Here is a 26,526-nt window from a genome sequence, read left to right on the forward strand (position 1 = left end):
ATGGGAGAGTGAGGCTGCATTTGATGGGAGAGTGAGGCTGCATTTGATGGGGCACAGTGGCTGCATAGGATGGGCACAGTGGCAGCATTTGATGGCACAATGGCAGCATTTGATATGGCACAGTGGCTGCTTTTGATGGACACAGTGGCTGCGTTTGATGGGCACAGTGGATGTATTTGATGGGCACAGTGGCTGTATTTGATGGGACACAGTCTGCATTTGATGGGACACAGTGAGGCTGCATTTGATGGGACACAGTGAGGCTGCATTTGATGGGGCACAGTGGCAGCATTTGATGATACAGTGGGAGCATTTGATATGGCGCAGTGGCTGCTTTTCATGGGCACAGTGGCTGCGTTTGATGGGCACAGTGGCTGTATTTGATGGGACACAGGCTGCATTTAATGGGACAGTGAGGCTGCATTTGATGGGACACAGGCTGCATTTGGTGGGACATAGTGAGGCTGCATTTGATGGGACACAGTGAGGCTGCATTTGATGGGACACAGTGAGGCTGCATTTGATGGGACACAGTGAGGCTGCATTTGATGGGACAGTGAGGTTGCATTTGATGAGGCACAGTGAGGCTGCATTTGATGGGCAAAGTGGCTGCATAAGATGGGCATAGTGGCTGCATAAGATGGGCACAGTAGCTGTATTTGATTGGGCACAGTAGCTGTATTTGATTGTGCACAGTGGCAGCATTTGATGGCACAGTGGCTGCGTTTGATGGGCACATTGGCAGTAATTGTTGGGCACAGTGGCTGCGTTTGATGGGCACAGTGGCTGCGATTGATGGGGTTTATTCAGAACATTTCAGTTTGTTTGCGCCCCCCCAAAAATGTTGAGCACCAGCCGCCACTGATGCTTCTGGGTAGGGGGGGGGGGGAAAGAGCAGATATGCATCCACTCTCCTCCCCTCCTTGTTGCTGACTGACCCTGTATGCCAGGGGTGCCCAACCAGTGGCCCGGGGGCCACATGTGGCCCACGGAGCTCTCTGATGTGGCCCGCAACCTCCTGCTCTGGGATGGCTGGTTGGCAAGCCCGGATCACCGATCCGTCATCCTAGAGCCTCCGCGTTGTAAATGAAGCCGGCGACGGAGAAAGCAAGCGGCTGTGGAGCAGAGCCGCATAAGCCAATGCTTCCTGTATAGTGCTTGCTCCCGTCACTGGCGGAGTGATACCAGATATGGCCATATCTGTTCTGCAGTGGGTACTAGGCTGCTTTTAAACTGATCTGCGGGTGCACTACCTACCTCGAAGGTCCCATAGATTAGAGTGGGTTGTATCCATGTCTGCTCTCTATATGCAGAGTGGACACAGACCTGTCAACCGCCCGCTCCACTCATTGTGGCCCGCGACTGGTTACCAAGTCACTTAAGTGGCCCTCACTCTTTGAAAGGTTGGGCATCCCTGCTGTAAGCTATGTGTTTAACATCACTTCTGGGTCAGCCTCTCAGTGTCCCTGGCCAGCATGGCAGGGAAAGAATGTACTGCAATGCAATCTGCATTGTATTACATTCAGTGCAGCACAGAGGAGACATGTAGCGTCTTTTAGACTCTGGATGTCTCATTAAAGTGAACCTGTGACCAAAAAATCATCACATAGGGGACTTTTTGGAAAAAAAAAATCAGATTAAAAAATTTTTTAACAGTAAAAAAACGTTGCGCCCAAGAACATAAAATCCCCCACAAACAAATTTTGAGGCACACCCACATATAGGCATGTACAAACAAACACACATGTCGGGGGCGCCTAGACATGAAACTGTCAATTACGATGCACATGTTACATATCGCCTCGCACGATGAGAGTGATATTTCTAGCACCAGACCTACTCCATAACACTAAACTGATGCCCTATAGAGGGCTTTCAAAGTGTCACCTATGGAAAATATAGGGTACTGAAGTTGGTCGCCATTTCACGGGCACACGCAAATTTAAGGTTTGACATATTGGGTATCCATTTACTGGGTGCAACCTCGTCTCTTAGATTTTATTAAAAAAGCTAGGTAATTTATTATGTCTGTATGCCCTAAAATTAACTTTAGTGTATTTTTTACTGACACCTTTGTGGTAATATAGTGTGACATAAAAAATTGGAATTGACACTTATTTTTTTAGGGTGTCTGTTTTCAGAAAATATATAATGTTTTGGGGGTTTTATGTAATTTTCAGGGATAAAATTATTTCTTAAGCAAGTGTGGCAGCAAAAGGGGAAAACCAGTATTAAAGACAAACCACGCAGTGGAAGGCCATTAACTGCAACCACAGCCTGCACCCTTCCTTTGCCAGGAACTCAATGACAGCACGTTGCTTCTACCTGGAATCCATTATTTACCTGCAATGAAAAAGAAAAGTTACTATAGAGGAAGAGCTACTCTACAAGTAGATGTCTAGGGAGGATAGTGCCAGGGAGCACATGACACAAGGAACTAACAGAATAGTGCAATTTAGCTAACATTTTGGCTAATCACAGTCTGTCTTTGCTTTTTTTCACCTGAATGGGTCACGCTCAGTGGGTGCTATGCTCGCTGAAATGGATGGGGTATAACTCCTGTCATGGCCACGAAGCAGACCATTGTGGCTGTGGTGCATGTTTCCCATTCACTGCCTCTGTAGCTAAAAGGGATGGTTGGGGGGGGGGGGGCAATAAAAGAGCAGCTCAACCATGGCGTTTAACCCCCCAACCTCACGTGTAAACAAGCCCTAGGAAGGTTTTTGTAGATTCACAATATTTCCATGTACCTTCATCGATCTGATTCTGGTGCAGTGGCTGTGAAAACTAAAAAACAATACTAAACTAATGCCGCGTACACACGACCGGACTTTTCGACGGACTAGGTCCGACGGTCTTCCCGACGGACTTTTGGGGGAGTTCCGACTGACTTTTCCGAATGAACGGACTTGGCCACCCACAATCACACCAAAGTCCGACGGATTCAAACGTGATGACGTACGACCGGACTAGAATAAGTAAGCCAATAGCTGCCCTAGCGTCGGTTTTCATCCGTCAGACTAGCATACACACGAGCGAATTTCTTGATAGGAACTGGGTCCGGTGGAGTTCCGGCGAAAAAATTTGAAACGTTCTCTTTCTAAAGTCCATCAGATTTTTGGACAGCAAAGGTCCGATGGAGCCCACACACGATCGAATTGTCAGACGGATTCGCTCTGTCGGACCTTTGCTGTCAAAGTCCGGTTGGGTGTACGTGACATAAGTGTTAAATATTGCAAAATATAAAAAAAAATTACTGATTCATTAAGGCATTTAGCTAAATACTACATGAGTTATTGAAAACATTCATTCTTTTTTTAACGCTTAGTGAGTAGACCCCTATACCTTTCACTGTGAGTGGAACTATCATATATAGGGCATGGGATTTATAGATGCTTTGGGTATTTCATGATTTGTGATTTCCATTGCATTAATAAAGGTGGGCTGCACCCCCCCTGACATGCAATAAACTCCACAATTCAGCTATTTCCTTGTGTGAAGGCCTGAGAGTGCCCCAACCACCCACTGCTGTAAATATATATTACAATGAGGGAGAAAATGTATGTATTTGATCCCCTGCTGATTTTAATAGATCAGTCTATAATTTTAATGGTAGTTTTATTTTAACAGTGAGAGACACAATAACAACACAAATATCCAGAAAAACGCATTTCAAAAAAGTTATAAATTTATTTGCATTTTAATGCGTGAAATAATAAGTAAATATTTGATCCCCTATACATCAGCAAGATTTCTGGCTCCCAGGTCTCTTCTATACAGGTAAGGAGCTGAGATTAAGGGAGTGCTCCTAATCTTAGCTTGTTAACTGTATAAAAGACACCTGTCCACTGAAGCAATTAATCAACCAGATTCCAATCTCTCCACCATGGCCAAGACCAAATAGCTGTCCAAGGATGTCAGGGACAAGATTGTAGACCTATACAGGGCTGCAATGGGCTACAAGACCATCGCCAAGCAGATTGGTGAGAGGGTTGGTGTGATTATTCGCAAATGGAAGAAACACAAAATAACTGTCAATTTCCCTCGGCCTGGGGCTCCATGCAAGATCTCACCTCGTAGAGTTTCAATGATCATGAGAACGGAGAGGAATCAGCCCAGAACTAGATGGGAGAGTCTTGTGGATGATCTCAAGGCAGCTGGGACCATAGTCACCAAGAAAACAATTAGTAACACACTACGCTGTGAAGGACTGAAGTCCTGCAAGCACCCGCAAGGTCCCCCTGCTCAAGAAAGCACATATACAGGCCCATCTGAAGTTTGCCAATAAACATCTGAATGATTCAGAGGAGAACTGGGTGAAAGTGTTCTGGTCAGATAAGACCAAAATCAAGTTGTTTGGCATCAACTCAACTTGCCCTGTTTGGAGGAAGAGGAATGCTGCCTATGACCGTAAGAACACCATCCCCACTCTCAAACATGGAGGTGCAAACATTATGCTTTAGGGGTGTTTTTCTGCTAAGGAGACAGGACAACGTCACTGCATCAAAGGGATGATGGACGGAGCCAAGTACCATCAAATCTTGGCTGAGAACCTCCTTCCCTTAGCCAGGGCATTGAAAATGGGTCATGGATGAGTATTCCAGCATGACAATGACCCAAAACACATGGCCAAGGCAACAAAGGAGGGGCTCAAGAAGAAGCAAATTAAGGTCCTGAAGTGGCTTAGCCAGTCTCCAGACCTTAATCCCATAGAAAATATGTGGAGGGAGCTGAAGGTTTGAGATACCAAACGTCAACCTCGAAACCTTAATGACTTGGAGAGGATCTGCAAAGAGTAGTGGGACAAAATCCCTCCTGTGATGTGTGCAAACCTGGTGGCCAACTACAAGAAATGTATGACTGCTGTAATAGTCAACAAGGGTTTTGCCACCAAGTACTAAATCATGTTTTGGAAAGGGGTCAAATACTTATTTCACTCATTAAAATGCAAATCAATTTAGAACTTTTTTGAAATGCGTTTTGTTGGAAATTTTTGTTGTTATTCTGTCTCTTACTGTTAAAATAAACCGACCATTAAAATTATAGACTGATCATCTCTTTGTCAGTGGGCGAACGTACAAAATCAGCAGGGGATCAAATATGTATGTGAGAAATAATCTCAAAGCGAGTGAGAAAGAGGACCTGGTGGGCGGAGAGTGTGATGAGTCTGAGGCATTATGGGTAGAACTGCATACAGATGCGCGTAGTTCAAAGTTAATCATTGGAGTTTGTTATAGACCACCCAATGTTAATGAGGAGGTGGAGACTCAGCTCCTTGCACAGATAGAAAGGGCTGCAAGGGCTGGGACAGTGATAATAATGGGGGATTTTAACTACCCAGAAATTGACTGGGGTAATGGCACTGCTGGGACAGTTAAAGGGCAAAAATTTGTAAACCTATTACAGGACAATTTTATGGTACAGTTTATTGAGGCCCCAACTAGGAATGATGCTCTGTTGGACCTGGTAATCTCAAACCATGCAGAACGTATTACTAATGTTCAGATAAAGGAACATCTGGGTAGCAGTGACCATAACATGATTTCATTTGATGTTAGCTGTAAGCAAAAATCACATACGGGAAAGATAAAAACACTTAATTTCAAGAGAGCAAATTTTCCAAGGATGAGGGCTGCTCTCCAGGACTTAGACTGGGAGAGAATATTTGCACCAATGGGCACAGAACAGAAATGGGAATTCTTCAAAAGCTTGTTTGTGATCTCACGGCAAAGTATATTCCCATGGGCAATAAGTTTAAAAGGTTAAAAATAAAGCCAATGTGGCTCACGGCCAAAGTTAAAAAAGCTATAAACTATAAAAAAAGAGCTTTCAAAAAATATAAAAATGAAGGAACACTATTGTCATTTAAATGTTACAAGGAATTTAACAGAATATGTAAAAAGGAAATCAAGGATGCAAAAATTCAAAATGAAAGACAGATTGCAAAAGACAGTAGGACAAACCCCAAAAAATTCTTCAAATATATTAATAGTAAAAAGGTTAAGTCTGAGCATGTAGGCCCTTTGCTAAATAATCTGGAGTGGGTGACTGGGGACAAAGAGAAGGCTAACTTATTAAATACTTTCTTCAGCTCTGTGTATACAAAGGAGCATGGGGGAGCTCATGTTCACAATGGGGGTGGTACTGACGCAGCCCCTAATCCACAATGGCTCATAAGTGATATGGTCCAGAAATATTTGGACAGAATAAAGGTGGAGAAAGCACCTGGACCTGATGGCATCCACCCACGGATCCTAAAAGAATTGAGCTCTGTAATTTCAAAGCCATTGTATCTAATTTTTAGGGACTCATTAATGACAGGAATAGTACCACTGGATTGGCGCAGGGCCAATGTGGTGCCCATATTTAAAAAGGGAACAAAGTCTTTACCAAGTAATTATAGACCCGTTAGTTTAACTTCTATAGTTGGGAAGATACTGGAGGGATTAATAACAGACCACATAGATGAGTTCTTGCAGGAAAAAAATATTTTGAGCAACAGACAGCATGGATTCATGAAAGACAGGAGTTGTCAGACAAACCTGATTTCTTTTTATGAGGTGGTAAGTAAAACCTTGGACAGAGGGGTGGCGGTGGACGTGATATATTTGGATTTTGCAAAAGCGTTCGATACTGTTCCACACACACGGCTCATGTGTAAGGTAAAGTCTACAGGTTTGGAAACATCAGTTTGTAGATGGATAGAAAACTGGCTAAAAGACAGAATTCAGAGAGTAGTGGTTAATGATTCTTACTCTGAATGGTCTAAGGTTATGAGTGGTGTACCCCAAGGTTCAGTGCTGGGACCCTTACTTTTTAATATCTTTATAAATGATATTGGGTCTGGGATCAAGAGTAACATTTCCGTCTTTGCAGATGACACCAAGCTATGCGGTGCAATAACGTCCTTACAGGATGTCTCCAATTTACAAGCAGACCTCAATGCTCTGTCTAATTGGGCGACTATGTGGCAGATGAGGTTTAATGAGGTTTAATGTTGAGAAATGTAAGGTTATGCACTTGGGGGCTAAGAATATGCATACACGCTAGGGGGAGTACAACTGGGGGAATCCATAGTGGAGAAGGATCTGGGGGTTTTGGTAGATAATAAGCTCAATAATAGCATGCAATGCCAAGCTGCGGTTTCCAAAGCGAGCAAAGTCCTTTCCTGTATTAAGAGAGGTATGTACTCCAGAGAGAGAGATATCATTTTGCCCCTGTTCAAATCATTAGTAAGACCTCATCTGGAATATGCCGTTCAGTTTTGGGCACCAGTTCTCAAAAAGGATATCGGGGAACTGGAGAAAGTGCAGAGAAGGGCAACCAAACTGATAAGAGGCATGGAGCAACTCAGCTATGAGGAAAGATTAGAGGAACTGAATTTATTCACTCTTGATAAGAGGAGATTAAGGGGGGATTTGACCAACATGTACAAATATATAAGGGGTCCATATAGGGAACTTGGTGTCGAGTTATTCACTTTAAAGTCAACAAAGAGGACAAGGGGGCACTCTTTACGTCTAGAGGAGAAGAGATTTCATCTCCAAATACGGAAAGGTTTCTTCACAGTAAGAGCTGTGAAAATGTGGAATAGACTCCCTGCAGAGGTGGTTATGGCCAGCTCAGTGGATTGCTTTAAGAAAGGCCTGGATTATTTCCTAAGTGTACGTAATATAACTGGGTACTAAAATTTATAGGTAAAGTTGATCCGGGGAAAATCCGATTGCCTCTCGGGGGATCAGGAAGGAATTTTTTCCCCTGCTTTAGCAAATTGGATCATGCTCTGCTGGGGTTTTTTGCCTTCCTCTGGATCAACTGTGGGTATAGAATTGGGTATATGGGCTGGTATATGTATATATGTATGTATGTGTGTGTATATATATATATATAGTATATATATATTTTTTTTTGGTTGAACTGGATGGACTTGTGTCTTTTTTCAACCTGACTAACTTTGTAACTATGTAACTATGTAAATACTTTTTTCCCCTCACTCACCTAATATCAGCTATTAGGAGCGCTCTTTGAGTCGCTCTTTAAGTGATCAGTAAATGCTTCTCAAGAGGTCACATGGGAATACCTCAAATCAGACTCTCATTAGGCATCTTAAAACCTGAGCTGTGCCGAAAAAATGAAAACACAGCTGTCTCATTGTATTTTCCCCATTCCAGTCACAAGAGGGCAGCAAGTAGCTTTGGCTCTTCTATGTCTATATAAGACTACCTTATTTTATAGTATTGAGAATCCAACATAGTGCACCACCTTGACTTAACACCACAGGTCATGATGAGTTTAATTCACCTGCACTGACAGTGATGGCTTCCATGAACTGTTCTCTCCAAGAATGAGTACCAATCACCAGGGCCAGGTTTGTTTTCTTTATAAGCTTGTCCACTGTGCTCTGTGGGGAGAAGACACATCAATAAGTAGGGCATTGCAGACATAGTATAACATAGTAATGAGTAACGTGCAATAATCTGTAGAGTTTAATGTAATTTTTACATTTCATTTCTTTATATAATATATTTGAAACTGAAAAAGCCTTTGCCAATATAAAACTGAAAAGCCTTTGCCAATATGTAGTAAAAAAAAGTCTGTGCAAAGCCTTGTTCTTCATAATCGTTATGGAAAAAGAAAAGGTGATAAAAAGGTAAGTAGTGCATGGTGATGGACTGACTATTATTGTTATATATAGGGAAAGTTAGTGTTATGCCGCGTACACACGACGGACTAGGATATTACGATCGTGTATGGGCTCCAGTGGACTTTTTTTTCCCCAAAAGTCAGACGGACCTAGAAATAAAACATGTTTCAAATCTTTCCGACGGACTCGAGTCCGGCTGAAAAATCCGTTCGTCTGTTTGCTAGTCTGACAGATGAAAACCGATGCTAGGGCAGCTATTGGCTACAGGCTATGAGCTTCCTTATTCTAGTCCGGTCGTATGTCATCACATTTGAATCCGTCAGACTTTGGTGTGCTTGTGTGTGGCCGTTCATTCGGAAAGTCCGTCAGAACTCTGCCGAAAGTCCGTCGCGAAGACCGTCGGAGCTAGTCCGTCGAAAAGTCTGGTTGTGTGTACGCGGCATTAGGGTATCAGGAAGGGGTTAGAGAGTTAGTGTTAGGGTTACATAGAGGGTTAATGTTAGGGTTATAGGGGGAATTAGTGTAGGGGTTACAAAAAGAGTGTTTTATGGGTACAGAGAGAATTATGCCACGTACACACGACCGGTTTTTCCATCAGAATAAACTTTGACGGTTTTTCTGACGGAGCTCCGCTGAAATGGACTTGCCTACACACAATCACACCAAAGTCAGATCGTTTAGAACGCTGTGACATAAAACACATACGACGGGACTAGAAAAAGGAAGTTTAATAGCCAGTAGCCAATAGCTGCCCTTGCGCCGTTTTTGGTCCATCAGAATAGCATACAGACAAACGGTTTTCCCGATAGAACTTGATTCTGTCAGAAAGATTTAAAACATGTTCTATTTCTAGGTCCGTCAGAATTTTCTTTAAAAAAAATCCGCTGAGGCCCACACACGATCAGAATATCCGATGAAATGATCCCGTCTGACTTTTTCTGCCAGAAAGTCCAACCATGTTTACATAAGTGTTAGGTATACAAGGAAGGTTAAACTTAAGGTTAGGTGAAGGAGTTAAAGAATTTGTAAACTATAAAATGGAAATGAACGGCAAAACAATTGTATATAAATAAAAAAAAACAATACCTTTTCCCCCTTTTTTTTATAAGTGATCACATCACCTCTGTTCTCAGCTGCATACTGTAAGAGCTGGGGGGAGGAGAAGCAGCAGCACACTGAGCTTCCCAGTGAATGGCTGTGCATGTCAGGACAAGTCTGATCATTAGAGGAGAGCACACTGAGTTCCCAACATAGCTAGCGAACTGATCATGGCATGCTCTCATGCCTAGTGTGGCCAGTTTTTAATAAAAAAGTATAGGGACTGACAGGGATTTCACACAAAGAAAGCAATACAAAGAGAAAAGGATACTTTCTTATACAAGTGCATGGCACAGCAGGCACATATCAGCAATATGAAATGTTGGGGTAACAAACGCTTTAAGGTTACAATCATAGTTAGGGATACAGGTAGGATTAGAGGTAGGACAAGGGAAGGTTACAATTGAGGGTTGTGTCAGGGCTACAGAGAGGGTACATGTTAGGGTTACAGAGAGGGTTAGTGTTAGGGTTACAGGAAGGGATACTGTAGGGTTACAGAAAAGGTCTAAATTAGGGTAACAAAAAGAGTTATGCAGGCCATACATGGTCGAATTTCAAGCAAATTTTCTTTTCAAAATCAAAAAGTTAATTTTTTTTGTGATCCGATGATGCCACCATTGATTTTCAAAATTCGGCCGACCAAGCCTTCAATTTCACCTCATGTTGTTACAGAAAAGAATTTTCGTGGTGGGGAATCTTCTTTTCTCTCCGTAAATTTTCTTTTCTTGCATTACATTTCTCGCACGATTCTCCCATCATTAATTAGAAAATCGTTCCGTCGGACAAAAAAATCAGTCGGACAAAATCGTTCAAAAAATTTCAGATTCCTCAGATTTGATTGCCGCACGAAAATCGGCTGTTGCTGCAGCCCACTAATGGTGTGAAATTCATACGAAAATTCTTAAGGCCCGTACACACGGTCGGACTTTTTGACAACAAGCATGCAAATTAGCTGTTTTGGAGCAACATCCGACTGTGTGTACGCTCCATCGGACAAACTTTTTCTGTTTTCATCAGACTTTTGTTGGCTGTGCGAACGGACAAACTTTCTGGCAACAAAAGTCCGATGGAGCAAAGTCCGACCGTGTGTACGCAAAAGCATCGGACTTTTGTACAAGGTACAAACACGCATGCTCAGAACCAATGCAAAAGATCAGACTACAATACAGAAGTTGACCAAAGGTGGCACTGGAGTCACTGAACGTCCTCTTTTGAAGTGGTGTCAGTACGTTGTGACGTCACTACGTTCATGTTTGTTGTCAAAAAGTCCGACCGTGTGTATGCAATACAAACTTGTGGACCACGCCCTTTGTACAAAAGTCCACGGAAAAGTTTGTACAAAGTCCGACCGTGTGTATGAGGCTTTAGGGTTACAGAAAATTAGTGCTGGGAACACAGGGAGTGTTAAAGTTACACAAAGGGTTACAGTTAATGCTACAGACACAATTAGTGTTCAGGTTACAGGGAGTGTTATGATTATGGCTAAAGGTAAGGGTTGTGTTAGGGCTACAGAGAGTTAGTGTTAGGATTATAGAGAGGGGTAGTGTTAGAGTTATAGCGAGAGCTAGTGTTAGGATTATAGAGAGGGGTAGGGTTATAGGGGGAGTTAGTGTTAGGATTATAGAGAGAGGTAGTGTTAGGGTTATAGGGAAAGTTAGTGTTATGATTATAGAGAGGGGCAGTGTTATAGGGAAAGTTAGTGTTAGGATTATAGAGAGGGGCAGTGTTAGGGTTATAGGGAGGGTTGGCGAGAGGGAGAGTTACAAGAAAGGATAGGGTTACAAAGAGAGTTAATCTTAAGGGTACAGAGAGAGAGATAATGTTAGGGTGACAGAGAGGGCTAGAGTTAATGTTACAGGGGGGTAAGTGTTAGGGTTCCAACTGGGTTAGTGTTACAAAGAGCGCTAGTATTAGGTTTCTAAGGGAGTTAATGTTAGGGTTAAAGAGAGTTAGCCTTAGGGTTACAGATTACAGGGAGGGTTAGAATTTGACTTACATAAAGGGTTACAGTTAGGGTTACAAGTAGTTCATTTTAGGGTTACAGAGAGGGTAAGAGCATCAAAGTGGTATTAAACCCAAAACCAAAAATGTACTGTAGCACCCTCTACTTACAGGTAGGTGATATATTAGTATTTCCAAGCTGCAGGGCCCAGGTGCAGGTAAATTTAGCCAGGCCTGTATTTCATTTCAGGCCTGATTGTTTTGATATAGGAATGGAAGTGTCAGTATAGTGTGTGTGTGTGTGTGGGGGGGGGGGGGGGGGTGCACCTGTACTCTGGCTCAGAAGAATTGTTCCATCTTTCCATAGTTCCATCGTTTGTCATGTGCCAAGTTATCAGGAACTTCCAGAGACTGTGAGGCTGTTTAGTTCATTGAGCCATGGAAGATAGGCGGTATAGGCCTTTGGCTTTCTGATAGGTAACAGGAAAACCACATCAGTCAAACAAAGGGGAATTATTCTTATTGTTTAAATGGAAGCAGTGAGTAGTAAATCTTCAGTCAGATATGGCAAGAAACAGAAGAATAAATAGTCTGCAGTAAGGATTTTTATGGGGAAAATCCACTTACTAGGCCAAGGCCATGGATGATACCCTACAAAGTGATATCTCCATGGGCATCTCATACCCCCCCCCTTGTTTCATTTACGTTGTATCCTGACAATAAGGCCCCTTTCACACTGGGGCGGGAGGTGTGTCGGCAGTAGAAAATAGCAGCGCTTTACCGTCGGATTTGCGGCCATATTTGGCTGCTAGCGGGGGGTTTTAGCGCCTGCAAAACGACCCGGTGTGAAAGGGGTCTAAAAGAAAGGAAACAATCATTGACTGTTTTATTGTCTTTAACATGGTGAATGGGAGGTTGGCAGCAGGGTGATTAGCGGATTGCTATAACCAACTCAGCAGCCCTTAGCCCCTACACACGGTCGGAGAATCTGTCGGAATGCGTCTTATCGGACCGTGTCGACAGATAATCCGACTGTGTGTGGTATGCATCGGACTGATTCTGTCCAAATCTCCGTCCGACCCAATTTTCCAACATGTTGGAAATATTTCCCGACCAACTGGGCCGGACGGACCTTATCCGATCATGTGTAGAGCATTTTGATCGGACCAAGTGCCACGCATGCTCAGATCAAATTCCTACATCAAAGCTATTGGCTACTAGCCTGAATGTAGTCCCATCGTAACAAAATTACGTCATCACGTTCTGAAAGATCGGATTTTTCGCCAACTTGGCCCGACCGTGTGTATGCAACAGTTTCGGACACAATCCGTCGGACTAAATCCGACGGGCAAAATCCGATGGATTTGGTTGGCAAAATCTCCGACCGTGTGTACGTGGGCTTACGAGGGTACCGCTACAGTAATATATTGCAGCTTTTTTTTAATAATCAAGATAGAAGTTTATTTAAGGCATAGAGAGTTACAAATATTCGTCAAGCCTATCAAAACGTCATACAATGAATATTGTGCAACAAAGCCAGAGACCCTCATCTCAGTTTACAATGAAATGGAGTAACATATAACATACCAAAAGGTGACAATTTGTTGGAGTGACATAAAAAAAAGAAATCAGAAGTGTACTCAAAATATCACCATTTAACTAGACAGGAATATTCCTTCGGGGTATATCAATCATTGTAAGGCAAAAGTACAATCGTAAGGAAGTTCTAGGCTAGCAAGCACATACAACTACTTGAACCATATCACAATAATTGAACCTACATTTGCAATAATCTGTCTAGGGTGAGCTGAACCGGGAACATCAAGCCAGCACTGTCATATGGACAGAAATCATTAGATGTGGTGGCTGTATTACGTTTCTTTTTTTTAGGCTTTTTCCCCTCTGTTTTCACCTGATGATCTGGCCAGTGACACACCTCCTGCTTTAGAGCGCCCCCACTCTGGATGAAGGAGCATAGGGGGCACATTTGGACAGCAGCATTGTCAGGGAGGGGAGTGTTAAATGGACTAGCAGATTGAGATACCCTAGCACATTGAAGCCAGACTCCAGCTTACACGTTATAAGCAGGTACAGCAAACAGTTGTTTGTTTGTTTTTTCATTTTAAGATAACGGTTTTACCATGTTAGGATGGGGGGTGCCAGACCCCACCTTCCTTTTTGACCCCTCCCACTTATCATGAGCCCCACTCCTTATAGAATCCACAAACTCCGTCTCCTGTATTCAACTTGTTTCCACCTATAGTGTCAGGAGTATATAGCCCCAGCATCACAGGACAGAGTATACAACTCAGCATCATAGGACAGAGTATATAGCTCAGCCTCTCAGATCAGGGTATACAGCTCAGCATAACACAGATCAGGGTATATAGCTCAGCATGACACAGATCAGGGTATACAGCTCAGCATGACAAAGATAAGGGTATATAGCACAGCATGACACAGATCAGGGTATACAGCTCAGCGTGACACCAATCAGGGTACATAGTTCAGCATGACACCAATCAGGGTATATTGCTCAGCATGACACAGATCAGGGTATACAGCTCAGCATTACAGATCAGGGTATACAGCTCAGCATGACAAAGATAAGGGTATATAGCACAGCATGACACAGATCAGGGTATACAGCTCAGCGTGACACCAATCAGGGTACATAGTTCAGCATGACACCAATCAGGGTATATTGCTCAGCATGACACAGATCAGGGTATATAGTTCAGCATGACACAGATCAGGGAATACAGGTCAGCATTGGTGTCCGGGGGCTCGTGGCACTGACAGCTCCCCCCGCCACCCCCGGAGCGGGGCTTGCAACATTCTGAGGGCACCACCCCTCCGCGGGAGGTCCGATACTTACCGGGCTGTGGTGTCCTCTCCTCTGAGTCCTGTGTCTCCTCCAGAATGCAAGCAGCAGGGAGAGGTGTCCATTCCTCCAGCTCATGTCTCCTCTGGCTGCGTGTTTCCTCTTGCTAAGTGCTAGGCATCCAAAAGGATCACTTGTCGTATTGGCCAATCAGGAAACAGGCTTTACAACCTGCTTCCTGATTGGCAGGGAGGAACTTTAGTGTGAAAATAGCAAAAATGTATTTGATATCGTCACACACTCTCTGTGCCCCGAGCCCACCCTTTTTTGAAGCCTTTTACAGCCTCTGGCTCTAATCTGGTGCTTTAAAAAAAAACACTCCTGCTAACCCCCGCCATAGGAATTCATGCACCTGGCATCCTGAAAGGGGCAGGCGCATGGATGGGGGGCAGTGAAAGGTATGGGGGGGGGCGGCGCCCGTGTGCTCTCAATGCACTGCCCACTACTGGGTTTTATATATATAAAAGCTGCATTGTGAGCATCCCTGTCAGTGTTAAATGATTTGTCTCAACCCTGTAATGGCAGGAGAGCTTGTTTTTTTGAGAAGCAACAGACTTACTGGCTGGATCACCAGTCAAAAATAGGTAAAAAAACCTAAGGCCCTATTCACACCTAGGCGTTTGCTATTGAGGGCAGAATCACCGCAAATTCTGCCAGCAATCCCAAAATGCAAAACAGACAAATCACACCATGCTTGTTCAGGTACCAATAATTTCAAATGGCACCTAAATGCGGGTGCAATTCTGCCACGATTATCACGTGATAGATTGCCACGCGAAGCTGGTCACCCCAAAGAAGCTTCTGCTCCTTTTTGAGCGACAATCTTCACGTGATGCAGTTTGACGCGACTGAAGTGCAATTTATCGTGCGACAATTGTGGCAGAATCGCACCAACGTTTAGGTGCCTTTGGAAATTAATGGCACCTGAACAAGCGTGGTACAATTTGTCAGTTTTGCAGAGCGTTTTGGTATTGCGGGCAGAGACCCAGCGTGATCACAAACACCTAGGTGTGAACGAGGCCTAAAAAAAGGAAACTAATACAGCAGCTGCTATAGCTGCTAGTGATAGTCTCTGTCTGCTCCCGGCGGGCATGGCTTCTCCCGCACGCCCCTGCCAGGAGCAGACAATTGCTTGACAGGAGTCTGTGTTGATGGGGGAATCGTGCAAATTTCTTTCCAAATTTTGCACTGTCTATGGCCTGCTTTAGGCAGGTTGGTACAACTTGTCTAAAGCCTGGTACACACTATGAAATTTTTTTTTTTCAACCCAGCGGGTTGAACGGAAAAAAAAATTGTCAGCTCTGGTCGGAGCCGCTGTACTAACTATGCAAAGTTAATATAGCGATCTCCCCTGCTGAGCTGTTGTGTTCTGATGGAGAATAGCCCTCCAATGTCGGGCATTTTTTTATGTTGACCAGGCCGATGTCTCCCGACATTCGGCCGTATGTACTGGGCTTTAATCAACTTGGTACATTAAGCCTATCCATTAATGGTTTGAATCTCAGTAGGTTCCTACTGATCCCCCTGAGATTCGAACCAGGTATGGCCAGCCTTAGTGTTGAGGGCCTTAGGGTAGGGCATCATGATGGCTGAGACCTCCAGCACCGAATGCTTATGCCCCGTACACACGAGCGGAATTTCCGTCAGAAAAATCTTGGATGGTTTTTCCGACGGAATTCCGCTCAAGTTTGGCTTGCATACACATGGTCACACAAAAGTTCTCTGAACTTTCGACCATCAAGAATGCGGTGATGTACAACACTACGATGAGCTAAGAAAATGTTTCCGAGCATGCATCGAATTGTTTCCGAGCATGCATAGGAATTTTGAGTGACGGAATTTCTACAGACGATCGGAATTTCCGATCTGAATTTTTTCCCGTCAGAAAAATAGAGAACCTGCTTTCAATCTTTTTCTGGCGGGAATTTCGCCAGCAAAAGTCCAATGGAGCATACACCTGGTCAGAATTTCCGACCAAAAGCTCTCATCGGACTTTTGCTGGCGGGATTTCCGATCGTGTGTACGAGGCTTTACATGCTGCTCTCATCAAGCTGATCTACTGAAGCTGTCTGCCATATCACAGCCTGTCCATGAATATTACCAGAGAAGATTAACAAAATATAATTAAAGCCATAAAATACATTAGTCACAGCCAGTAGCTATTTTACACAGCCTTAATTGCTGCAAATTCTGACACTTTATTGGAAAGATGATCCATGTTCATGAATCTTATATTAGAGTAAAACACATTGATAAAGCCTTTTAAACCTTTCTAGTCTTTGATGGGATTTACTTCATCAGATAAGATCATTGCTGTTCATTCTGTCTTATCTCTCTTATCTTCTTCAAATGTACATTTTTGAAGAATAAAAAGGGGGAGTGGACAGCATACTTATGTATTGAATATTTCATATTGCTAGATGTTACGCTACACTGTACAATTCGATTTTGCTTTTAAATTGGACTAGAAATTTGTTATTCAAATAGGGTAATCTGCATTGTGTATTCAGCTTTATAAAGAGAGATAGGTGTGAAAAACCTCCTCTGTGCATGCAGAGTATGACTGCAATCTACACACTGGTAATACATTTTGGCATTCAGAGCAATTAAATCACAATTCTATTTGATAGTCATGTGATGTGCAATGTCAGCATTATTTTTCTTCCCCTGTCAGTGTAGGGTTGAAGATGAATCACAATTCTCTGTCTTTCTGGAGACTTGTTAGAAGAGAGGCAGGAATGGTAGCTATTAGGAGTGACCAGCCTATAGTATGTAGCAAGGTCCCAGGCCTCCTTCGGTCTAATGAGAACCTCCAGGGCCAGAGACAGCTGACATCCTTCTGCATATGGTGGGTTGTTAGGCATGGTGGGTGCAAGGTAGTTCAAGTTATTGGGTACCAGACACTTCTTGAATGCAAAAGAGATTTTTTTTCCCTCTTAACAAACTTTTTGGGGGAGAGAGGGTTAAGGCCAGGACACTGATTGGTAGTTGCAAGATTAATTGGCAGATTCCGAGACTTCAATAGGACAGCCATGCAGCAAAAAAGCATACAGCAAAACACCACATCTGCATGTGCAGGAATGCTGTCTCCATGGGCGTAGCCAAAGGGGTTGCAGGGGTCACAATCGCAACCCCACCCCTAGCTCCTGGGGGCCCATGCAGCCTCCCGGTCATATTATCATATTCTCCAAAAAGTCAAGCTCCGATCTGCCCTAGGGCCCCACAGCCACACTCCAGTACTGGGATTCTACTTTGCCTTCCACAGTCCACACCCCTCTGTTCCCATTGGCTGGGGAGAAGCTGTGAGCCATTTCTGACTGGAGAGGAGCACAAGGTGAGAACAGCCCAGGATGGGGAAGTGTCTGTGCTGTGTGCTGGCAACATGGAATGGTAACCGAGCTCAGCGAGGCAAGAGGAGGAGAGTGCCATCCCTGTAGCCAAGATGGGACCTATGTCACTGGTGAGGTGACACTGCTCAGTGTCTCCTAGTCACCAGCTGGGATTCTCTGTACCCCCCCACCCGGGGATGTCTACTTACCCCACTTCTCTAACAACTGGGGAACTGGGGAAAAGACTCCGGGAGGTGACCTTCCCAACACTTGCCAACACTGACAGAGAAACCTTCTGCTAAAACAAATCCCTTAACAGCTCCTCAGGGGGGCCCTGAAGGGCTGTAGGCTCCAGAGTTTGTGTCACATGGCTTTGCTCTCCCTCTGCCCCCCCCCCCAAGCCCCCTGACCACCCCCTCCACCCAGTATGCTATGCCCGGCTGCTGAGCTCCTTTCCCATTACAACACTCCATACTGCTCCTCCTCCGCATAAATTGAGAGTTATGTCAAACTGATGATTCAAAGCATTCACCTAAATTAGACCCCACATATTCAGCCGCAGGATCATTGTTTAAAATCAAGGGGCCCCGTACAGCCTTCCTGACGGAGCCCCCCCATGGTGTGGTTGAACAGCAGCACTGACTTTATCCATCTTTATCCATCTTTATCCACTGGCTCCACCCTCCTGGGCCCCTCTGTTGACCCGATGGGGCCCAGGGAAATCTAATTCAAATCCTGGTAAGCAAGCATAAGCTGAGGTGTGATCTAGTAGTATACATTTATTCATTTAGGCAATAGTGAAGAATAAAGCTTCCCCTGGGCTTCCATATTTAGCTTCTGGGTCAATAAATTTGTTTCGTTCCCTTCCGTTCCGTTCGTATTAGAATTAATTCATACTTCGTATTTCGTGTCCGAAATTCAATTTCGATTCGTACGAAATACGAATTGTCATTAGGTTCGTTAACTTGTACGAACGTTCTTTACGATTAATTTAAAGGCAAAAATATACCTCAATATGACAGTAGATGCTGATGGAAGTTTGGTTTTTATCCGAAATACGAAATTCCGTTAAAGAATTTCCAATCCGAAATCCGAATTTTCATTAGATGAGGGGCTCCCACCATCCCTGTGCTGTGCTGACTTCCTCCTGGGGATTCGTAAACAAAAGTTTGTATTTCGTACAAAATTCGGACGCATGGCAATTTCGTATTTCGGATTTTCCCGAACGTACGAATTTAGGGAAATTCGTACGAATTTGAGATTTGTATGAAACTAATCGCACATGTCTACTGCCTTATCAGTGACCCAGTTCAGCCGTAGGGTGTCCCTAGGTCAAAAGAATCCTCCCATACACCAAACAAGAGGAAGACCAAGCCTTCCAGGAGAGCAAGCAAGGGAGGCAGGAATGGTAGATAAAAACAAAGCAGCATGTTATCTTTCTGTTCTCCTGTGGGTATTTAAAGAGGAAGTAAACCCTGATGAGTTTACTTCCTCTTTCATTCCCTGCAAAGGTAAAGCATAATGGACTACTATGCATCGCATAGTAGTCCATTATGTGTCACTTACCTAACACAGGAGCCAGCGATGTCACCGCTGTCCCCTGTAGTCTGGCGCATCCATCTTCTCAGTGGGTCTCGCTGCTTCGCCGCTGTCATTCGGCGAAGCCGCGATGACGTCACTTCCGCGCATGCGCTCGGGAGCCGCCACGCTCGGCATATTGCCATTGACGGGTGCCGCGCTCAGTGCACCTGCGCACCGCTGTCTACGGCGCATGCGCCGTAGACAGCGGTGCCTGTCTTTCGACTAATATTTCTTGGACCTACAGGTAAGCCTTAATCTAGGCTTACCTGTAGGTCAAAGTGTGTTGTAAGGGTTTACAACCACTTTAAAGGTTTCTTCAGTAAAGATTCCATAACATAGTTTACACCAAAAAAGCAAAGTATGTATAGAATTACACAGTGGCACAAGCATCTGTGGTCTGTAGTTATATTGAACCAAGAGTGAATAATGTTTAAACCTTGTGTTTTTGAAGTCATCGTATTGCTTTATTTTTTTTAAATCGTTGGACTGGTAAGTATGAACTGCTATACTATGTAAAAGAGTTATGTATATAGGAAATGTAAAAGAAAACAGGTGTCGGGAGTTGGAGAAAGTGCATTTTTTCTAAAAAATGTGGATGCATTTTAGGGTGGTAAATGTTAGAAGATCAGTGAACTCCCTTTATTTGAATCTACCGTACTTTGTGCATTTTAGCTGGCCACACACACACACACACACACTAGTAGGTTTTTGAACAAACGATTATGCAAACATATGTATGAAAGTACATTCAATGACTTGGTGGATGTTGTTTGGAAGTGCTTGAAAATTTTATTTGCTTTTAACATTCGATTTTGGTACAATTGTAATTTACCAACAGAAAACCAAACACACTGTTATGTTGGCCATACACTAGTAGAATGTTGTTTGAATTTTTCATTTTAAGAACATTCATTCAATTTTCTAATGATTAGTGGGGTCCAGTCAACATTCCTTTTCAAATATAGTGATGAGAAAATTTGAAGGAGCAGGATGGTAAACTCTTCTTGAGTGAACACATTTCTAAAGCCGGTCACAGAGTAAATAGTAAATTTTTTATTAATGTTCATATGATAATTAATACGAAGGTCTTCGTTACATTCAATAACTTGATGAAAGATGTTCGAAAGTACTTTCATTTTCTTTTACCATTAGATTTTGTAATGAATGTAATTTCCTGAACAAAAACCGCATACGCTGTTAGAAATGTATTTGCTTCATGTTTTCTAGTTGGCTTTTGTATTACTTTGAGATAATTCATAATGGAAATGATAAATGTATTTGGCCATCCTTCTTCAAATTCTTACATTGCCCCGGTTGAAAACAAACTTCTATTTGACCCCAATAAACAACGAAAAACTGAATGAACGTTCTTAACCACTTCGCGCCCAGGCCAATTCTGACATTTCTCTCCTACATGTAAAATTATGTTTGCTAGAAAATTAAATAGAACCCCCAAACATTATATATGTTTTTTTATAAAAGACCCTAGAGAATACAATGGCGGTTGTTGCACCTTTTTGTCTCGCACGGTATTTGCGCAGCAATGTTTCGAACACGTTTTTTTCAGAAAAAAAACTGTTTCATGCTTTAAAAAAAAACAAAAAACAGTAAACTTAGCCCAATTTTTTTGCATAATGTGAAAGATGAAGATACGCCAAGTAAATAGATACCCAACATGTCACGCTTCAAAAATTGCACGTGCTCATGGAATGGCGCCAAACTTTGGTATTTAAAAATCCCCATAGGCGACGCTTTAACCACTTGACCACTGGGCACTTAAACACCCTTAATAACCAGACCAATTTTCAGCTTTCGGTGCTCTCACATTTTGAATGACAATTACTCAGTCATGCAACACTGGACCTATATGAAATTTTTGTCCTTTTTTTCACACAAATGGAGCTTTCTTTTGGTGGTATTTAATCACCGCTCGTTTTTTTATTTTTTGTGCTTTAAAAGAAAAAATACCGACATTTTTAAAAAAAAATGAATTTTTCTTTGTTTCTGTTATAAAATTTAGCAGATTAGTAATTTTTTCTTCATAAATTTTGGCCAAAATGTATACTACTACATATCTTTGGTAAAAATAAGTACAAATTGGTGGATATTATTTGGTCTTTGTGAAAGTTATAGAGTCCACAAGCCATTCCAAGGTATTTAGTAAGAGGTATGATGAGTTTTTTGAAGTTGTCAATTTTTCCCACAATTCTTTGCAAAATCAAGATTTTTTTTACTTTATTTTTTTCACAAAATTGTCATATTATTAGTTTATTTCTCACACACAGCATATGCATACCACAAATTACACCCCAAAACACATTCTGCTATTACTCCTGAGTACGGCGATACCACATGTGTGAGACTTTTACACAGTGTGGCCACATACAGAGGCCCAACATGCAGGGAGCGCCATCAGGCGTTCTGGAGCACCCAGGACAATTCTGACATTTCTCTCCTACATGTAAAAATCATCATTCATTTGCTAGAAAATTACATAGAATCCAAAAACATTATACATGTTTTTTTAGCAAACACCCTGGAGAATACAATGGTGGTCGTTGCAACTTTTTATCTCGCACGGTATTTGCGCAGCAATTTTTCGAATGCTTTTTTTTGAAAAAAAAAACAGTTTTGTGCTTAAAAAAAAAACACAGTAAAGTTAGCCCAATTTTTGCATAATGTGAAAGATGAAGTTACGCTGAGTAAATAGATACCTAACATGTCACTCTTCAAAATTGCACACGCTCGTGAAATGGCGCCAAACGTCGCTACTTAAAAATCCCCATAGGCGACGCTTTAAATTTTTTTTACTGGTTATATGTTTTGAGTTACAGAGGAGGTCTAGGGCTAGAATTATTGCTCTCGCTCTAACGTTCGCAGCGATACCTCACATGTGTGGTTTTAACACCGTTTTCATATGTGGGCGGGACTTACGTATGCGTTCGCTTCTGCATGCAAGCACATGGGGACAGGGGCGCTTTAAAAAAAAAATTTTTTTTTCATTTTACTTTATTTATTTTAGTTTGACATTTTTTTCCCCCAAAAATACATTTTTTGATCACTTTTATTCCTATTACAAGGAATGTAAACATCCCTTGTAATAGGAATATGGCATGACAGGTCCTCTTTACAGTGAGATATGGGGTCAATAAGACCCCGCATCTCACCTCTAAGCTGGGAAGACTGAAATAAAATAAAAAAAGATTCTGGCTTTGATCGTATTGGCGAGTCGGTAGAAGCACCGGAGGGCGGCGGGAGGGGGGGGATGTCTATGGCTGGGTATTGCAGGGTATCACCAACTATGGCTGAGTATTGCAGGGTATCTCCGAGTATGGCTGGGTATCTCCGGGTATGGCAATTTATGGCAGGGTATTGCAGAGTATTGGCAGGGTATTGCAGAGTATTGGCTGGAATTGTACTGCAGAGTATTGGCGGGTACTGCAGAGTATTGGAGGGTAGCGCAGAGTATTGGCGGGTGTTGCAGAATATTGGCGGGTGTTGCAGAGTATTGGCGGGTGTTGCAGAGTATTGGCTAGTGTTGAAGAGTATTGGCTAGTGATGAAGAGTATTTGCGGGTGTTGCAGAGTATTTGCGGGTGTTGCAGAGTATTTGCGGGTATTGCAGAGTATTGGCGGGTGTTGCAGAGTATTTGCGGGTGTTGCAGAGTATTGGCTAGTGTTGCAGAGTATTTGCGGGTGTTGCAGAGTATTTGCGGGTGTTGCAGAGTATTGGCTAGTGTTGCAGAGTATTTGCGGGTGTTGCAGAGTATTGGCTGGTGTTGCAGAGTATTTGCGGGTGTTGCAGAGTATTTGCGGGTTTTGCAGAGTATTTGCGGGTGTTGCAGAGTATTTGCGGGTTTTGCAGAGTATTGGCTGGTGTTGCAGAGTATTTGTGGGTATTGCAGAGTATTTGCGGGTATTGCAGAGTATTGGGGGGTATTGCAGAGTATTTGCTGGTACTTCAGAGTATTGGGGGGTATTGCAGAGTATTTGCTGGTACTGCAGAGTAATGGCAGGGTATTGCAGAGTAATGGCAGGGAATTGAGGGGTTAAATTTCGGTGAGCAGCGATGTGGGCACTGCAGATGCAGCCCACAGCGCTGCTGACACTGATCTCTTCCCCCTCCGCTGTACCGATCGGTACAGAGAAGGGGAGGGAGGAACCGACGTCATAACATGACGCCGGTTTGTTTACAAGTGATCACTCCATCGTTTGACAGAGCGATCACGTGGTAAACGGCCACGATGAGCGCCCATTTACCGTGATGCGCCAGGTCCTGTGGACCCGGCGGTCACGGATGCTCTCGAGTGCGCGCCCTGGGGGGGCGCGAGAGCGGAATTCTGGGAGGACGTCATATGACGGCCTCCCAGAGTTAAACAACCGCCCTGTAGCCGTCATTCGGCTATGGGCCAGTTGTTAAGTGGTTAAAAATGTTTTACTAGTTACATGTTTTGCGTTACAGAGGAGGTCTAAGGCTAGAATTATTGCTCTCGCTCTAACATTTGCGGCGATACCTCACATGTGTGGTTTGCACACTGTTTTCATATGTAGGCGGGACTTACGTATGCGTTCGCTTCTGCGTACGAGCTCACGGGGACAGGGGCCCTTTAAATTTTTTGATTATTTTTATTGTTAATTTTACTTTTATTTTTTTTAGTTTGACACTTTAAAAAAAAAATTTGATTACTTTTATTCCTATTACAAGGAATGTAAACATCCCTTGTAATAGAAATATGGCATGATCGGAACCTATTTACAGTGAGATATGGGGTCAATAAGATCCCATATCTCACCTCTAGGCTGGAAAGCCAAAAATAAAAAATAAATAAACGATCACGGCTTCCCAGCCGAGGCGGCGCCGTTATTTGAATGCAGAGGCCGGGCATGAAGTCATAACATTGCGCCCGGCCTCCGAACGATCATAGAGATTCCGGCGACCATCTGCTCCACCGGAAATCTCTAGGATCATTACGCGGGGGCCAGTGGATCCTGTGTCCAACTCACCGATGGAAGCGGTGAGTCGGTAGAAGCACCGGAGGGCGGCGGGGCGCGGGGGAGTCCGCTATGATCGTTCTTATGATGCAGGGAATCGCCGGGTGAAAAAGCCGATATCTGAATGATGTCTGTAACCTCAGGCATCATTCAGATATACCCCAAGAAAGTCGAGGCCGTCCCAGGATGTCCTCCTGGCGCGAAGTGGTTAACTAACTAAATATTTTGACCAGAATTTTACTAGTATATGATCTGTTGGTCAGCATTGAAATCGAAAAAAATCATCTGAAATTCTACAGCTGTATGGCCAGCATAAGCTCAGAGCACTTCTAGGCTCACAGGGGTTGATTTACTAAAACTGGTGCCGCTGTGCATAGAAACCAATCAGCTTCCAGGTTTAATTTTCAAAGCTTAATTGAACAAGCTGAAGTTAGAAGCCGATTGGCTACCATGCACAGCTGCACCAAATTTTGCACTCTCCAGTTTTAATAAATTAACCCCACAGTGTCAGTATATTGGAAGCAAATGGCAGGGGAACTACAGATCAAGGATGAGGTGATAAATCATGAATTTATTGTCCCCTGATGTCTGCATAAAGAGAAACTGTCACCCAAAATCTATACAGTGACATAAGGGATGTGTCGGTCACTTGTAATCAAGTTCGGTAATACAAAGTAAGACATAAAAAAATTAACCAAAATAATTAAAAAGAATTTAGAAATCCCCCACATGTACACAACATCCACACACAGGCTGTTAATACAGAAATGCCTATTGCACTACATATTATGTACTCCCACACCGCAGAGGTAGAGGAATAACAAAAAAACATTTTCTGGTAACTCTAAACTGATGAGTTGTAAAGGTTTTTAAAGCATCACCAATTTAAATATTTGCATATGTTCATTTTTTGGGTTGTTTGCTCTCTCGACAAGTCCCATCTTTCATAATTAAAAGCTCAAAATTTCATTTTGAACAACAGTTGCATACAAAATCACAAATATTCTGTCTGGTCATTCTACAAAATATATTATATTACATTATATTATATTATTATAGAATTATTGTAAATGCCAAACATGGAAAAATTGGTCCAGAAACAAAAAGGTTAAAAAACACTGAAGAAAAAAAATGGATATCCATGGAGACATTACCGGTAATTCTCTGTGTGTATGAAATCATAGTGTCTGAGCACAAATGGCCAGTGCAGGCCTGTAAATTAGATATTTCAAGACAGCTATGAAGAAGCTGTCTGCATCTGAGTCTGACTTTATAACCCATACTATTACCGTTCTTCATTGCCGATAATAAAAAAAAAAAATGTTTTTGAAAACAAAAACAGCCCAGCAACTGACACCCTTATAAATAAAGTATATATATAAAGCCAGACTACCTATTTCATTTTAGATATCACTGTCTGTTTTTTGTTGTTTTTTTTCTTGCAATCTGTGTCCTATTGTGAAGATTTCCATTCATTTCCTGTCCAGTAGACTCAAGTCAAAGGGAAATCTCTCCAAAGGGAGGAAAATAGCCTGTCGGATAGTTGTCACTGGAACAAGTGGAGCATTTCCCCTCTATTCTTGTTCTAGTGACAACTCAAAATTTTGGATTTTCCCTTACTCTATAATCACAGTTTTCACCAGGGCAAAAAAGGGGAGAATAAATCTCCTTAAAGCGGGAGTCCGCCGGGACTCTGCGTTTTTTTTTTTTAAAAAGCCAGCAGCTACAAATACTGCAGCTGCTGACTTTTAAAATAGTGACACTTACCTGTCCAGCGCGCCCGCGATGTCGGCACCCGAAGCCGATCTCCTGATCGTCTCTCGGGTGCTGCCGCCGCCATCTTGGGTATGGGAATCAGGAAGTGGAGCCTTGCGGCTTCATTTCCCAGTTCCCTACTGCGCATGCGCGAGTCGCGCTGCGCAATAAGGATGGTCCCCGCTGCCTCTGGGATCTGTGTGTTTCCCAGCAGGCAGCGGGGGACTTTCCGAAAGGGGCGTAATCTACGCCCCTTTCCACAGAGAGCTATCCCGGAAGTGGGTGCAGATACCTGTACTGTAC

At 43.1% G+C, this 26,526-nt stretch overlaps 1 protein-coding gene across 4 annotated transcripts in view; it reads right to left on the bottom strand.

The window, feature by feature from the left end:
• Positions 1-26,526, bottom strand: part of SLC8A2 (solute carrier family 8 member A2) — a 321,980-nt gene that overhangs the window by 8,910 nt on the left and 286,544 nt on the right. For all 4 annotated transcript variants that reach the window (XM_077480780.1, XM_077480773.1, XM_077480797.1 and 1 more), the window contains one exon: positions 8,302-8,401. In XM_077480780.1, coding sequence (XP_077336906.1) covers positions 8,302-8,401 — 100 coding nt within the window. The remainder of the gene's footprint in view (positions 1-8,301; positions 8,402-26,526) is intronic.

The sequence above is a fragment of the Lithobates pipiens genome, unplaced genomic scaffold (assembly GCF_037356315.1).
Source record: "Lithobates pipiens isolate NorthernLeopardFrog02 unplaced genomic scaffold, aLitPip1_a1.2 Scaffold_1, whole genome shotgun sequence".
Classification (NCBI taxonomy): Eukaryota; Metazoa; Chordata; class Amphibia; order Anura; family Ranidae; genus Lithobates; species Lithobates pipiens.